This window comes from Onychomys torridus, chromosome 6 (genome assembly GCF_903995425.1).
Source record: "Onychomys torridus chromosome 6, mOncTor1.1, whole genome shotgun sequence".
In the NCBI taxonomy this organism is placed as follows: Eukaryota; Metazoa; Chordata; class Mammalia; order Rodentia; family Cricetidae; genus Onychomys; species Onychomys torridus.
Genome location: NC_050448.1, coordinates 61,519,830 through 61,532,800, shown reverse-complemented (window position 1 = coordinate 61,532,800; position 12,971 = coordinate 61,519,830). Strand labels below are relative to the sequence as shown.

The 12,971-nt window shown below is 41.5% G+C and overlaps 1 protein-coding gene across 2 annotated transcripts in view; it reads left to right on the top strand.

The window, feature by feature from the left end:
• The window catches only part of Arfip1 (ADP ribosylation factor interacting protein 1), an 89,662-nt gene extending 83,049 nt beyond the window's left edge, over nucleotides 1–6,613 (top strand). For both annotated transcript variants that reach the window (XM_036190715.1, XM_036190716.1), the window contains one exon: nucleotides 4,824–6,613. In XM_036190715.1, coding sequence (XP_036046608.1) covers nucleotides 4,824–4,979 — 156 coding nt within the window. In that variant the 3' untranslated portion in view covers nucleotides 4,980–6,613. The remainder of the gene's footprint in view (nucleotides 1–4,823) is intronic.
• Nucleotides 6,614–12,971: the final 6,358 nt, after the last annotated feature.

Sequence of the window (12,971 nt, the reverse complement as noted above, 5' to 3'; positions counted from 1 at the left end):
ACATGACCCAGTGGTAGTAGAGTGCTTAGCTCAAAACCCATAAGACCCTGGGTTCACTCCCCAGTGCTCACCCCCTCCCCAAGAAACAGGTTAAGTAAAGTAATACAAAATGTATTTAATAATTTTACTTAACTAATGCAATATTATATAAATTTACTACTTCCATGTAGTGTTAGAATGTGTTGTATGGTTATATTGCAGTCATTACAAGGCCAATATCCTATGTGGATACCATCTCCTAGTATCTGCTTGGACCAGAGCATTTTGGATATTAAATTTTCTTGTATTTTGAGATACTTATGTGTGTGTGTGTGTGTGTGTGTGTGTGTGTGTGTGTGTATATACATAAATACATACATACATACATACAAGTTGTTATGCTGAAGGAACCCAGTTCTAAACATCCATATATACCTTTCTACACGTAGCCTGAATGTGACTTCATCTACCACTGTCAGTAGCGCTGCATCTGGATCATACATGAGGTCCAGCATGGGACTTTTCACTGGTGTCATAATCAGCACTTAAATGTGGATTTTGTAGTGTTTGGAATTTTTGTTTTCAAATTGATTGTTCAGCCTACAATAAAATTTTGTAAAAGTTAATTATTTTAAAATTGTTTAGCAACTGCTTTTCTAATACTACTTAATTACTGTTTTTACTTGATTGTGGTTTTTCTTTATGTGCACGTGGGGTGGTACTGCCTTGGGTATCCTGCTGTATGCGCTCCCTTGTTCTTGTAACACAAGGTCTCTTCACTGAGTGAAGCAAGGAGTGTAGCAAACCCCAGTGGTTCTCCTGTCTCACCGCCCACAGGATTGGGTTATAGGTGTACATGCAGCCATGCCCTGCTTCTTTCCTTTCCTTTTCTTTCTTTTTTCATACAGGTGCTGGGTTTGAGTGCATATCTTCATGCGTGCACAGCAAGTACTCTTCCCGCTGTGTAGTAGGAATCTTAAAGAGTCTTATTAATAAAACTCAAACCCGAGGCCAGTTATTGGGGTGAATGCTGGAAGATCAGAGAAGCAGAACAAGCCACAGCTATCTCACCTTGCTAGTTCCTCAGGTGATCCTGTTTCCTCAGCCTGGAAGCTTCTGAATCCTCCTCCACATGAATCTCAGCTGAACTGTGCTGCTCCAAAGCTTAAACTAACTACATGCTTTTTCCCTCCAGTTCCTGGTCCTCATGCCTTATATACCTTTTTCTTTCTGCCCCCACTCCCTGGGATTAAAGGGAACTCAGATATCCACCTGGCTCTGCCTCCCAAGTGCTGGGATTAAAGGTGTGTACCACCTCCGCCCGACTTCTGCTATGGTTTACTCTTCCCATTTTCTAGCCACCATTTCTGGCTCTGTTCTAGTGGCTGTCTGTTCTCTGACCCCAGATATGTTTATTTCGGGGAACACACAATATTTCAGGAACACAATACCCACCACATTCGCTGAGCCACCTTCACAGCCCAGTTTCTCTTTATTTAATAACCAGGATCGGCTGTAACAGGCCAGACACAGCAGTGCCGAGTCCGTCATGTGAATGTATACCGTATGAGTACACACCGTAATGCAGAGCTAACGATAAGCAGAAAAGCAAGCCATCCTCTCTAAATCATAGATATGTTGAGCTTTGACTTTGATTTACTAATTTTTGAGTGGATAGATGAGTTAATGTTCTTATTTAAATTTGTGTCTGATTTTTAAGACGTTACTACCAAAACTAAATGTATCTAAGTCACAATACTTGGTGTTGGCAGAAAAATTTGACCTGTTTTGGCATACAAAAAAGATACCACTGTGGCGGAGGGGACACTGGTTGGTGGTGTAAAAAGTGAGGACGGAAGTCGATCCTTTGCGTACATTTGGGAGGCTTTTTGCCTTGTGCTGCTGTGTTCCATTGCGGCTTCAGAGATGGCATGCACACATCAGCCTCCTTGCTTTTGGAGACTGTTTTTGTGGCTGTGTGTATTCTGTTGTTGTGCTGTGAAAACACAAGGAGAGTTGGGTCCTCCAGAGCACAGCTCTCTGGCTGTGTGGACTAAGTCCCACTGTGGATGGGAGGTGGTCTCAAGCACCGCGGATGCCCCAGTCAGGGCCTTGTGAGCTGCCATCTCTTCTCCAGCTCTCTGTGTGTGCTCAGTTTGTTGTCATCGCTGGGGCAAGAAGCTGACTCATGGGACACTGTGGCTTAGCTAGACATCTGCAGGTGTCTGCACCCCTTGCCCTGATGCCATTGGTACAGCTCTTTACAGTTCAGTGTATGAATCAAATTCCATGTTCTTCCTCCAGTCTCTCTGACTGAAAAGTATTCGGAGTTAAATTCCAAGACGAGAAATGTGTGTGGCCTGAACAACAGTAAAGTGACCAGTTAGAACTTCCTTGTAGAAGTTGGACTTTCACAATACACCAGTCCCAGACTTGCTGTGTAATTCAAGGATCGTCCAAAATAAAAATGCGGAACATAGGCCAAGTAGTACTTTTGGTAGCAGAGCAGGGTGGAGAGTTAATTTGAGCCCTTGGTGGGTCATGGAGTGAAAGCTTTACGAAGAGGGAGACTGTACTTTGTAAAGTTTATGTAAATGGAGAGTCAAGTGACCTGTGCTTCCCTTCTGGTTTCTTTCATAGAACACGGGGTTCTTGCAGCTCAGCCATGTTGCATGTAATCAGTTACTCAGTTCTTTCTGTTGAACATTACTCCTTTTTATGGGAATATTCCAGTTCATCTCATTACTGTTGGTTGACATTTGAGTTGTTTTTTCTGTGAAGCTATCACAAGAAACTCAACCCCTGACTCTAATTCTAACTCAACCTGGCCCTGAGCATCCATCCCTGTGTAAGTTTCCATGTGCACCTAGGTTTTCATTCCCTCAGCTAAATGCCTAGGGGTGGATTAGTTGGATTACAGGTTAATCGTATGTTTAACTGTTAAGAAACTGACAAACTTTTCCATTTCACAAACTCATGCCGGATAAGTTTTGGTCCAGCATCTTTACCAGTGGTGGGATCATAATGTAGGATTAATGTAGATTTTCCTGATAATTTAAGACTGTAGGACATTTTTTCATGTGCTTAGCCTTTTTTATGTATTCCTTGATAAAATACCTATTCAGTCTTCTGCCTAATGAGTGTGGGAGTGTTAACATCTTACTGAATTCTTTATATATTCTGTAATCAAGCTCTTAACATGTTTACCCTTCATTTTCATAAAAGGTATGTGTGTGTGTGTGTGTGTGTGTGTGTGTGTGTGTGTGTGTGTGTGTGTGAATGCTGGGGATCAAATCCAGACAGCATACCTGCTAGAAAGCTATCAGCCATAGTGGTGGTAGATTTAACTGAGAGCAGATCAGATTAAATCAATAATAGATACAGCTGTCATACCACATTTGAAATTTTTATGTTCTATTTCTGCACTTACGGTCATATTTTAGGTACTTTTACATCATTAAGATTATTGAATTTCAGTTTGGGTGAATATTGCACTGGGTGTGTAAATCAGAATGAATTTTATAAATAAAACCTCAGGGAAGGAAAGAACATAGTTCATAAACCTTTATGACAACTAAGATATTTCATCAAGAAAGATTCTAGGTGTCGTGTTACTCGTTTAAATGTGCTCCTGGGAGTCTGGGGGCTCAGTAGCTAGGAGTGCCTGCTGCTCTTCTTGGAAGGGTGGGGTTTGCCTCCCAGCACCCACAGTTGCCTGTAACTCCAGTACCAGGCATCTGTAGTACTCTGCTGATCCCCAATCCCAGGGTCTCCACATGCCACGTGCACAGGCACACACACTCACCCATGCACGCACACAGGTAAAAAATAAATCTAAAAACAGTTTGATGTGTTCTTGGTGTCACTACAACTAATAAGTAGTTGGAAGTATATGGAAAGTTAGATGACGTTTAAATAAACTGAGTTTTTGGACAACATTTACTGTTCTTTGATTTCTTTAAAAAAAAGGGAGGGTTAGGGGAGATGGCTCAGCAGTTAAGAACACTGGTTGTTCTTCCAGAGGTCCTGAGTTCAATTCTCAGCAACCACATGGTGGCTCACAACCATCTGTAATGAGATCTGGTGCCCTCTTCTGGCCTGTAGACATATATGCAGACAGAACACTGTATACATAATAAATAAATAAATCTTTAAAAACAAAACAAAACAACCAAAAAATAGCATTTAAAATTATTCAGCCTATTCAGATGTATGTAAAACTTAGTCTTTTTTTTTTTTTTTTGAGACAGTTTCTCTGTGTAGCAGTCCTGACTGTCCTGGAACTTTTTGTAGACCAGGCTGGCCTTGAACTCACAGAGATCTGCTTGCCTCTGCCTCCCGAGTGCTGGAATTAGAGGTTTGTGGTACCACCACCCAAACGTAGTCTTAATGCTACCTTTACCTGGATCTGGTGTTGTACTATAGTATGGTAATTGTAGATGGTGTTCCCCCTCTGCATCTCACATAGTTTTAAATATACTCAGTCCCGGATAGAATATGATGGTGCTTTTAGTTAATATTCTCAATAATGCTGTTTGGAAATGATCAACAGGCCTGAATATTAGCTCCTTGGTAGAGCACTCCCCTAACCAAATGCAGCTCCTTGGATTCTATCCTCAGCAATGCAAAAACAAGACATCTTAAGTGGACTTCCCCCTTTAGGTAATGAAAAAGTCACTAAGAGCTTGGTGACCTCAACAGACATCATGTACTTGATGTGGACATTGTCATTATTAGAATGGCTTCTTTGGTGACACCTGAATGAGGGATGGAGGAATCTCACCCTGTGGTCGGTCTGCTGCCCGTGGTATAATGCTTGGCCTGTTGCTCTGTCCTGTCCACAGGTCAAAGTGTTGCGCAATCAGCTGGTCCTGTTCCACAGTGCTGTTGCTGCCTACTTTGCCGGGAATCAGAAGCAGCTTGAACTGACACTTAAGCAGTTCCATGTCAAGTTGAAAACCCCTGGAGTGGACGCCCCGTCTTGGCTTGAAGAGCAGTAGACTCACCCGGAAAAGAATGGACAGTGTGTTGTCAAACAACTAATAACCTAGTCAGAATAAGTAGTGTTGGGGAAGGGGTGAGGTGACCGGTGTTGGCGTGGCTCTTGCACAGGTAGCTTTTATTTTTCCGTTTCATACCCTAACAATTGAGGTGTTAAATTCCGTGAGAAGGTGGGCAATTTTTATGGAAACATAATTTCTATAATTCTAAATACAATAATTTCCCTTTTTGAGGAATCCTTTTTATATTTTGAGGGTTGATGGCTATTTCTATAATTTGAAATATTTAATATAGATTTGCACTGATAAGATAAAAATTCAAGGCTTTTGGTCCTAGAAATGAGGACCAGCTGTAATTTTCCAAGGGAGGTTTACATGATTTGTATCAATGTCAGATATTTTATATATGAATATATCCAACATCTTTAAGAAGTTCATGTTTGTGTATTATCTTAAAGAAAAAAGCTATTTTGCAGAGTAAGTTATATAGCGTCCTGCAGTGTCCACAGAGGGGTAACTCAAATGAATGATTGATTGGCTCATAGTTTGTGATAGTACCACTGTAATTTTGTTTAGGTATTTTTAAAGACCCGGGAGTCACAGTGTCATAATTTCTATGACGTTTAAACTTATGAATTTGACACTTATGTTAGCAATTTTGATTTATAATGAAATCTGCTTAAGAGAGGCAGAGTTTTTAGTTTTGTTTTGTTTGTTTGTTTTTTTTCTACATGTGGACATAGGAATAGAAACTCTTAGTGGTTTCTAGAGTAGAAATTTGTAGATTGGAAAGCTAGTTTGGGAGTGAATTCCATTTTGATAGAAGAGAATTTCCAGACCATGTTTGTAGACTTCCATGTGTGACTGTGCCAGTTAAGCCTTAAATCACAGATCTGTGCCTTCTCAAATGCAGTAATTCTTGTCCAACCGCTGTACAGAACCCATGAAGAAACCCTGTGGATCATGATTGATGTGTCTGTTCTTTGGAAAGGAGCACAGTAAATGCTGGGATTCTATGTCCTCATCAAACCACACTTGAGGTGCATGGGGAAACCAACTTTGGAGTCTTTTGTTTGGTTTCTCTTGATTCCTTTTGAAGAATTTTTCCTACTTGGGTAATGAAAAGATTGTGTAGTATGGAGGTCATAGGAAGGGAAAGGCCAGTATTTTATTTGTGCAGTACTGTTGGTCTTATGTATACAGTTGGCCTGTCCACTGTGGGGGTTTCCTCAGTGAGGTAATCTTGTTTAAATGTAAAGTTCCTTTGATTTTTGTCATACATATAAATGAGTATTTGGAGAGATATCACTTTACCTGTCATTTCTATTGTGTTGAAATGAAGTACTTAAAATTACTGTTATACGTAAACTTTGTAGACTGTACAATGTGTTATATATGTCCAAATGCCTTTTAGCTGGCTTTTTTATTAATATGCCTATTTTGAGTGCTTAATACAATGTAATGTGATTGTAAGTCATGCACCTATTTTAAATCATTCCCTCCTGTATATTTGTACTCTGAGAGAGCCTTATTTTATTCTTCAAGCAGAAAGCTACTTGTGATGGTTATTTACATTCCCCACAGTGTGCCTCTGGTGGGAATTTTGTATTCTTATTAAAGTCTGTGCTACATTATCTTGTTGCCCTGATCTCATACATTTTAAATAAGAAGTAACTATTTGGAACTTGAGAGAATATACTTTTTTTCCCTGATTTTAAACAAGAAATGGTGCTTCTGTTACTTAATTTGTCATGTTCTGTGATTCATTCTTTTTTCTCAATCTGAATGGCTCAGGAACTGAACATGCCCAATCTCACCACAGTTTAACAACAATTATAGCAAAAGAGCTAAATGTTATTAGACTCATGGATTAATGGTTTTTTTCCAGAAAAGCTGAAAGTAATGATGATTTCTGAATAGTGAGCCAATGTGCAAAAGGGGTAAATGTGACCTTATGCTAGACAGTAGCGTGCTCACTTTGTTGCAAAGGCTGTCCCTGACTACTGCAGAAAAAGAAAAGTTCAGCAAGTAGAAGGTAGTCACCCCTTTGCCATCTGCAGGAAATCACAGGGCAGACCTGAAGTTAGGTGTCTGAGTTGCCAGGCTGTTAGTATGAAGAACTCCGTGTGGATGTTTAGCTGGCTTGTTACCCTTAGGATCTATTGCTAGAAGAGAAGACAGGCCCTTGGAATGCATACACACTTTAAAGATGGTTCTGTATTGCTGATTTGCTTTCCACCTCCGGGAGCATATGTGGGAACTGAGCATGTGTTTTAAGCCAGAATGTAGAAAGTGAAGTGATTCTTGAATCAGTAGGTGTTACATTGTGGGTGTTATGGTTGGAAAGGGAGCTGCTGTCTAGAAAATAGATAAACAAGGTCCGAGAATTTGGGAATGTGGTGCCTCGGGACAGTGGAGGGATGGCTTTTCTCACATTAAAATAGAAATTATTCAAAGAAAACATACCCTGAAGAAACTGGCTAGCCAAACTGCTCCAGACTAGCTAGCAACTTGGCTAATTCTTTTGTCTTCTTCCCGTCTCAGGCTGAGCGCTGCAAGTCGCTGTACATCCCATGTGTTACACTGTGCTGTCTCCCCAGCCCTGTTCTTTTCAATAGAGTCTAGGAAGGACCCAAACCTGCAGGAGCAAGCTGGCGAAGACCCTGACTTCTTTAAGGTGTCCCCCACAATGGGCAAACCATATTGACAACATGTACACAGCTGTCTTCTTTCCTCCCTCCCTCCCTCCCTTTTTCCCTTTCTTCCTTCCTAACATTTATTCATGAGCAAAAAATTCCAGAAAATAAGAATTGAAAATTTCCTATTGAAAATCTGTAGATGAATTGATATTCGTGTCAGATTTAACACTTTATATTTAACATTGTACATAATAAAAGAATGTATGTCGTTAGCAATGCTGTTCTGCATCGACGCAATTGGGTGTGTACAGTGCGATGCTATCAAGAAAAAGAAATGAAGGCCAGACTGATAGCAAAGAAGAAGTAAACAGTATCTGTCTAGACACACCATTGTCTACAGAGGAAATTCCACAGAAAGCACCAGAACCCACCTGAGCTAGACAATGGGTTTTGCTGTTTTGTAGGACACCATGTTTTCCATCTTGTATATACCCATAAAATTTGAAGTTTCAGAAGTATCTTTCATAATGCTAATAAAACCCACTGAAGTTATAGAATACTTCTAATAAAATCTGGACATGTAAAAAATAAAAAATAATAAAAATTAAGAAATCTGGACATGTATACATATATCTGGAAACTACTAAATTATTGAGAGAAGCTGAGTGAGATCTACGTCAATAGAGATGATAGGTGGTTTGGAAAGTCGGCAGTGCTAGAACATCGAGCTGTGTTTCTCTAACTTCTGCTCACCACCCTTTTCACCTGAGAAGCTGATGAGCCCAAGCAAAGGCTGATAAAATAAGGATACGAATCAAACATTTACTGATAAATCATGACATCTAATTTAAAACAATTCTTTGGTATTACATATGATTTTACAGTTTGTTGAAGATGATACAAATTGACATGATAATGAGAGGCTCTGCTTGCCTATTTTTAACAGAAGAGAGCTGAACATCCAGTGCTACGGAATAGCATCTTCATTTTCCAGAGCTGATCAGTATTTTGATTTTCTAATCAGTTGTTAATGCCAAGAATACAGCTTTGTATAGGCATGACTATAAAATGGCTGAAATATGTTTAGGGACATTTCAGAAATTGTGGGAAATTCTGTCCTAATAATCCCAAAATTCATCTAATGCTTCTTTGTATGAAACTGCAAACAGCAGTTTTATTTATTATTTTTACTTTCTGGTGTTTGGGGATAGGGGCTCATGAGGTCCTATCTGACCTTGAACTTGCTGTATAGTCAGAAATATCTTTGAACTGAGCCTCCTGCTTGTCTAGTGCAGGGATTGTAGGCATGCCCAGCATCAAACAGCATTTAAATTGCTTGTTTGTTTTAGATTTAGTTATTTAATGATGTGAGTGTTTTGCCTACATGTGTATACGTGTACTTATGTGTGTGCCTGGTGGCCCCAGAGTCCAGGAAAGGGCATGACATCCCCTGGAGCTAGAGTAAGTTAGTTCACTAATATGCTGTCAGTGCTGGGAATTTGGGCAACAGTTGTGAAACTGGCCATGAAAACTAAAAGCACCTGGAACTTCTGATTGGTCCTAAGCGTGCTTTTCAGGAAACAGTCTTCTGTTAAAGACTTGAGCTTACATCTGTTCAAACGACCTTTGTGCAACTGGTTCAGCTATGAATTGTTGAGTCTCAAGAAAGGTAAGATACCATTTAGGGGACTGTGGAGATGCTCAGTCAGTAAAGTGCTCTGTGCAAGCGTGAGGTCCCAGGTTTGGATCCCCAGCTCCCAAGTAAAAGCTAGACCTGGAGCCATGTGTCTGTAACACCAGTGCTGGAGGTGTTACAGACACATGGAGACAGGAAGGTCACTGGAGCTTGCTGGCCAGCCAGTCTAGGTGACTCAGTGAGCTCCAGATTCAGTGAAAGAACCTCTCAAAGGCTTAGCTGGGGTGCTAGTGAGGAAATTTTCAGACATCCATCTCTGCCACACACACAGTTAAAAACTAACTTGTAACAGATGGAGTCGGAGAGCAATGAAAGAGATACCATGATAAAGGGAGACATCATGGGGATGGGAGAAATCAGGTGCTAGGGAAGTTCCCAGGAATCCACAAGGGTGACCCCAGCTTACACTACTAGCAGTAGTGGAGAGGGTGCCTGAACTGGCTTACCCCAGTAATCACATCAGCAAATACCCTGTCATCATAGAGCCTTTCTCCAGTAACTGATGGAAGCAGATGCAAAGATCCACAACCAAACACCAGGCCAAGCTTGAGGAGTCTAGTTGAAGAGAGAGAAGAGGGATTCTATGAGCAAGTGCATCAAGATCATGATGGGGAAACCTACAGAGACAACAAAACCAAACTAGTGGGAACTCAAAATTTAGATCAACAGCTGTGGAACCTGCATGGGACTGGACTAGGCCCATGCATAATGAGACAGTTGTGTAGCATGATCTGCTTAAGGGGCCCCTGGCAGTGGGGTCAGAATCCATCCTTGGTGCATGAGCAGGCCTTTTGGAGCCCACTTCTATGATGAGATATCTCGCACAGCCTTGAGGCAGGGGGAGGGCCTTGGACCTGCCTCTGTTAAATGTACCTCCCCATGGGAGGCCTTACCTTCTTGTAGGAGGGAATGGGGGGTGGGTGGGAAGGGGAAGGCTGGAGGGGCATCTTTGGTATATAAAATGAATTTTTAAAATGTCTTAATAAAAAAATAATAACTTGCTGGTTTTAAAGTTGACTTTCCTGTAACAGATGTATTGCTCTGCTTCTGGCTTGGTGGGCACGTGTTTGTATAAATCACATCAGAGTGAAATGGGGGCCTAGCCAATGTAGACAGAAACAGAAAAGTAAGCCCTGTCATCTTCATACTGTCTAGGCGCTCTGGTGTCTGCAGTGACCACCAGAGGTACTACAGTCTCACTGTGGGAGCAAAACAACAAGAAACCCAACAACGGTTTTGCTGTTTGCATACGGGGTTGGTATGCAGTGAGATAGGCAAAGGAGGCAAATGGCCAGGTGAGCTTCTTAAAGAAGATGTGAAAGAGTGAAGTTTTTAGAACAAGGAGTAAAATAAGAAATTGGATATGCTACCCCCCTTTTTTTTTCTTTTGGTATATTGTCTTATTTTTGTTGTGTGTGAACACATGAGTGCCACAGCATGTGTGGAAGGCAGCAGACAACTTCCAAGAGTCACTTCTCTCCTTCCATCAGGTAGGTTCCAGTTCAAGTCATCAGGCTTGGCAGCGAATGCTTTTACCTGCTGAGCTATCTAGACAGCCCACTACTCCACGTTTATTCTCCCTCTAAATGACTTCTGACTCTGCATTAGAAAGCTTTTTGTGAAAAAAAAAAAAGTACCTAGAATTTGGGACAGGTAATTATAACTTTCCCCAAGAAATATGTACTTACCATGGCTAGACACTGAACTCCCAAGAAAGGCACGCATGCATGCAGTTTTGTTTACCTTGTGTTTGTGGTCCACAGTGTGAAAAGACGCAGCTGTATGAAACACTGGGAGAACAGCTGATACGTTGAATGTGTTTGGTGCTGTGAGAGGTTTTGCATTGAACTTTTTAGCTCGGCCACTGTAGGGGATAACATTTTCAGGAGATGTGTGCCCATGAAGTTGGCTTTTAAAGGGTTAGCTGCACCACATTGGTGCATAGCTGTATGTGGGAGAGAGGAAGGAAAAGGTTCTTTTACTTTTTTCTTAGTGTTTTGAGACAGGGCCTCACTATGTATCCCTGGCTGGCCTGGAACTCAAGAGATCACCTGTGTCTGCCTCCTGAGTGCTGGATTTAATGCCATGCACACCTGTGCATGGCAGAAAAGGATTTCTTAAATATGGCAAAATGCAACTGGTAGGACAGATGGCTATATATGTGGCTCAATAATACTAATCAATTTTTCTTAAGATTTCCATAATAAGTGGTGATTTGGTTCAGAAAGGCAATAAGATTGTGCCAAGTGTTCCTTCTCCGCTGTGGTGGCAATGAGCTTTTTTTAAAATCTAGTAAGTGACACTCCTTGCTCCAAACATAAAGATTCTAGAACCCACAGCCCCACCCCAGCAGGTGAAAAGAGTGGCGATTGAGTCAGGTGAAGGTGCAGGACGCGTCCAGGATGAGACAGGAACGGAAACACGCATTCCCTAAGTGAGGTATTTCCCCTCATTTCTCCTTAGCTCCTCTCTAGCTAGCTATTAGAAAGTTCAAGGGAGGTAGGCCCCAACAAGACTGACTTTAGCTCAGTTAGGATGATGCCTCAGGATGATGCAGTACAGCGCTTTTCTACACTAACATTCTAGTTGCTGGAAATTTAGCTATAATAATTTAACTGCTTAAAACTGATTTTTCATCTAAAAGCGTATTTTTTGAGGTAGCCAGATTTTACCAAATTCACACTAAAACTAATAAAGCAGCCTTATTCGATAAAGATAAACCCTATAAGTGTGCTTTCTCATGGGTCTCTTCCGTCAGTGCTCTCCCGGCTAAGACTGGGAACATGCTCCAGATCCCAATGTCCGTCCTAGCTGGCTCATATTCCCGAGTGAAGCCGCAGAAGCCCAGGCAGTGTTTGAGAACAGAAGTCTAACCATGGCAGTGGTTACTATAGAACCACTGCCTGTCTCGGGAGCTGTAAGTGTGAGCTTAAACAGTCATGAGTATTTGCTGAATGACTGGTATGGCCTCCATCGCCTGACCCCACTAACACCCTGAAGAGGACTACATGATTCCTGAGTCGGATGCCAGTCAGCTCTCCTTGGAGGACAGACTCTCATTCATTGTTTAGCTTTCCTGTGTATGGGTCTTAAAAAAACACAAAAACAAGGGTCTGGTAGTATGGTTTGGTGACACGGCCTGTCTGGGTTTGACCCCAGAACAGAATCACCACCAGCATCATCTAAATGTCTTTTTTCTTTCTTTCTTTTTTTTTTTTTAAAGCATTTTCCTCCTGGTAAGCCAGCTGTAAGATGATAAGAGAAATGAGTTAGAAATTGTAAACGGACACCTACTAATGTGACGGAAGAAAAAACAACCCTGGTGCACTGAGTCGGTGCCTAAACCCACAAGGGGAAGTGCAGCATTAACGATGCTCCACGACAGGCTCTGGTCCTAACTTGCCTCTTTGTCCTTTCAAAACAAAACCACAGTGACATAATAGGAGGCTATTGTGCTGTGTTGGGTTTTCGGGACTCCAGAGTCACTATGTGTGCCCATGAGCAGAGCAATGAAAACAAGTCCTTTTTTCCCCTCCAACACAAGTCTCTTTAGTCCAGGCCACTTCAGACTTCCTTGCCGGTGACCTCCATAATGACCTTGGTTTATTCGAGGAAGAACTCTGCCCGTTTAGTTCTTTGTGCTCATTTCTTACTGTG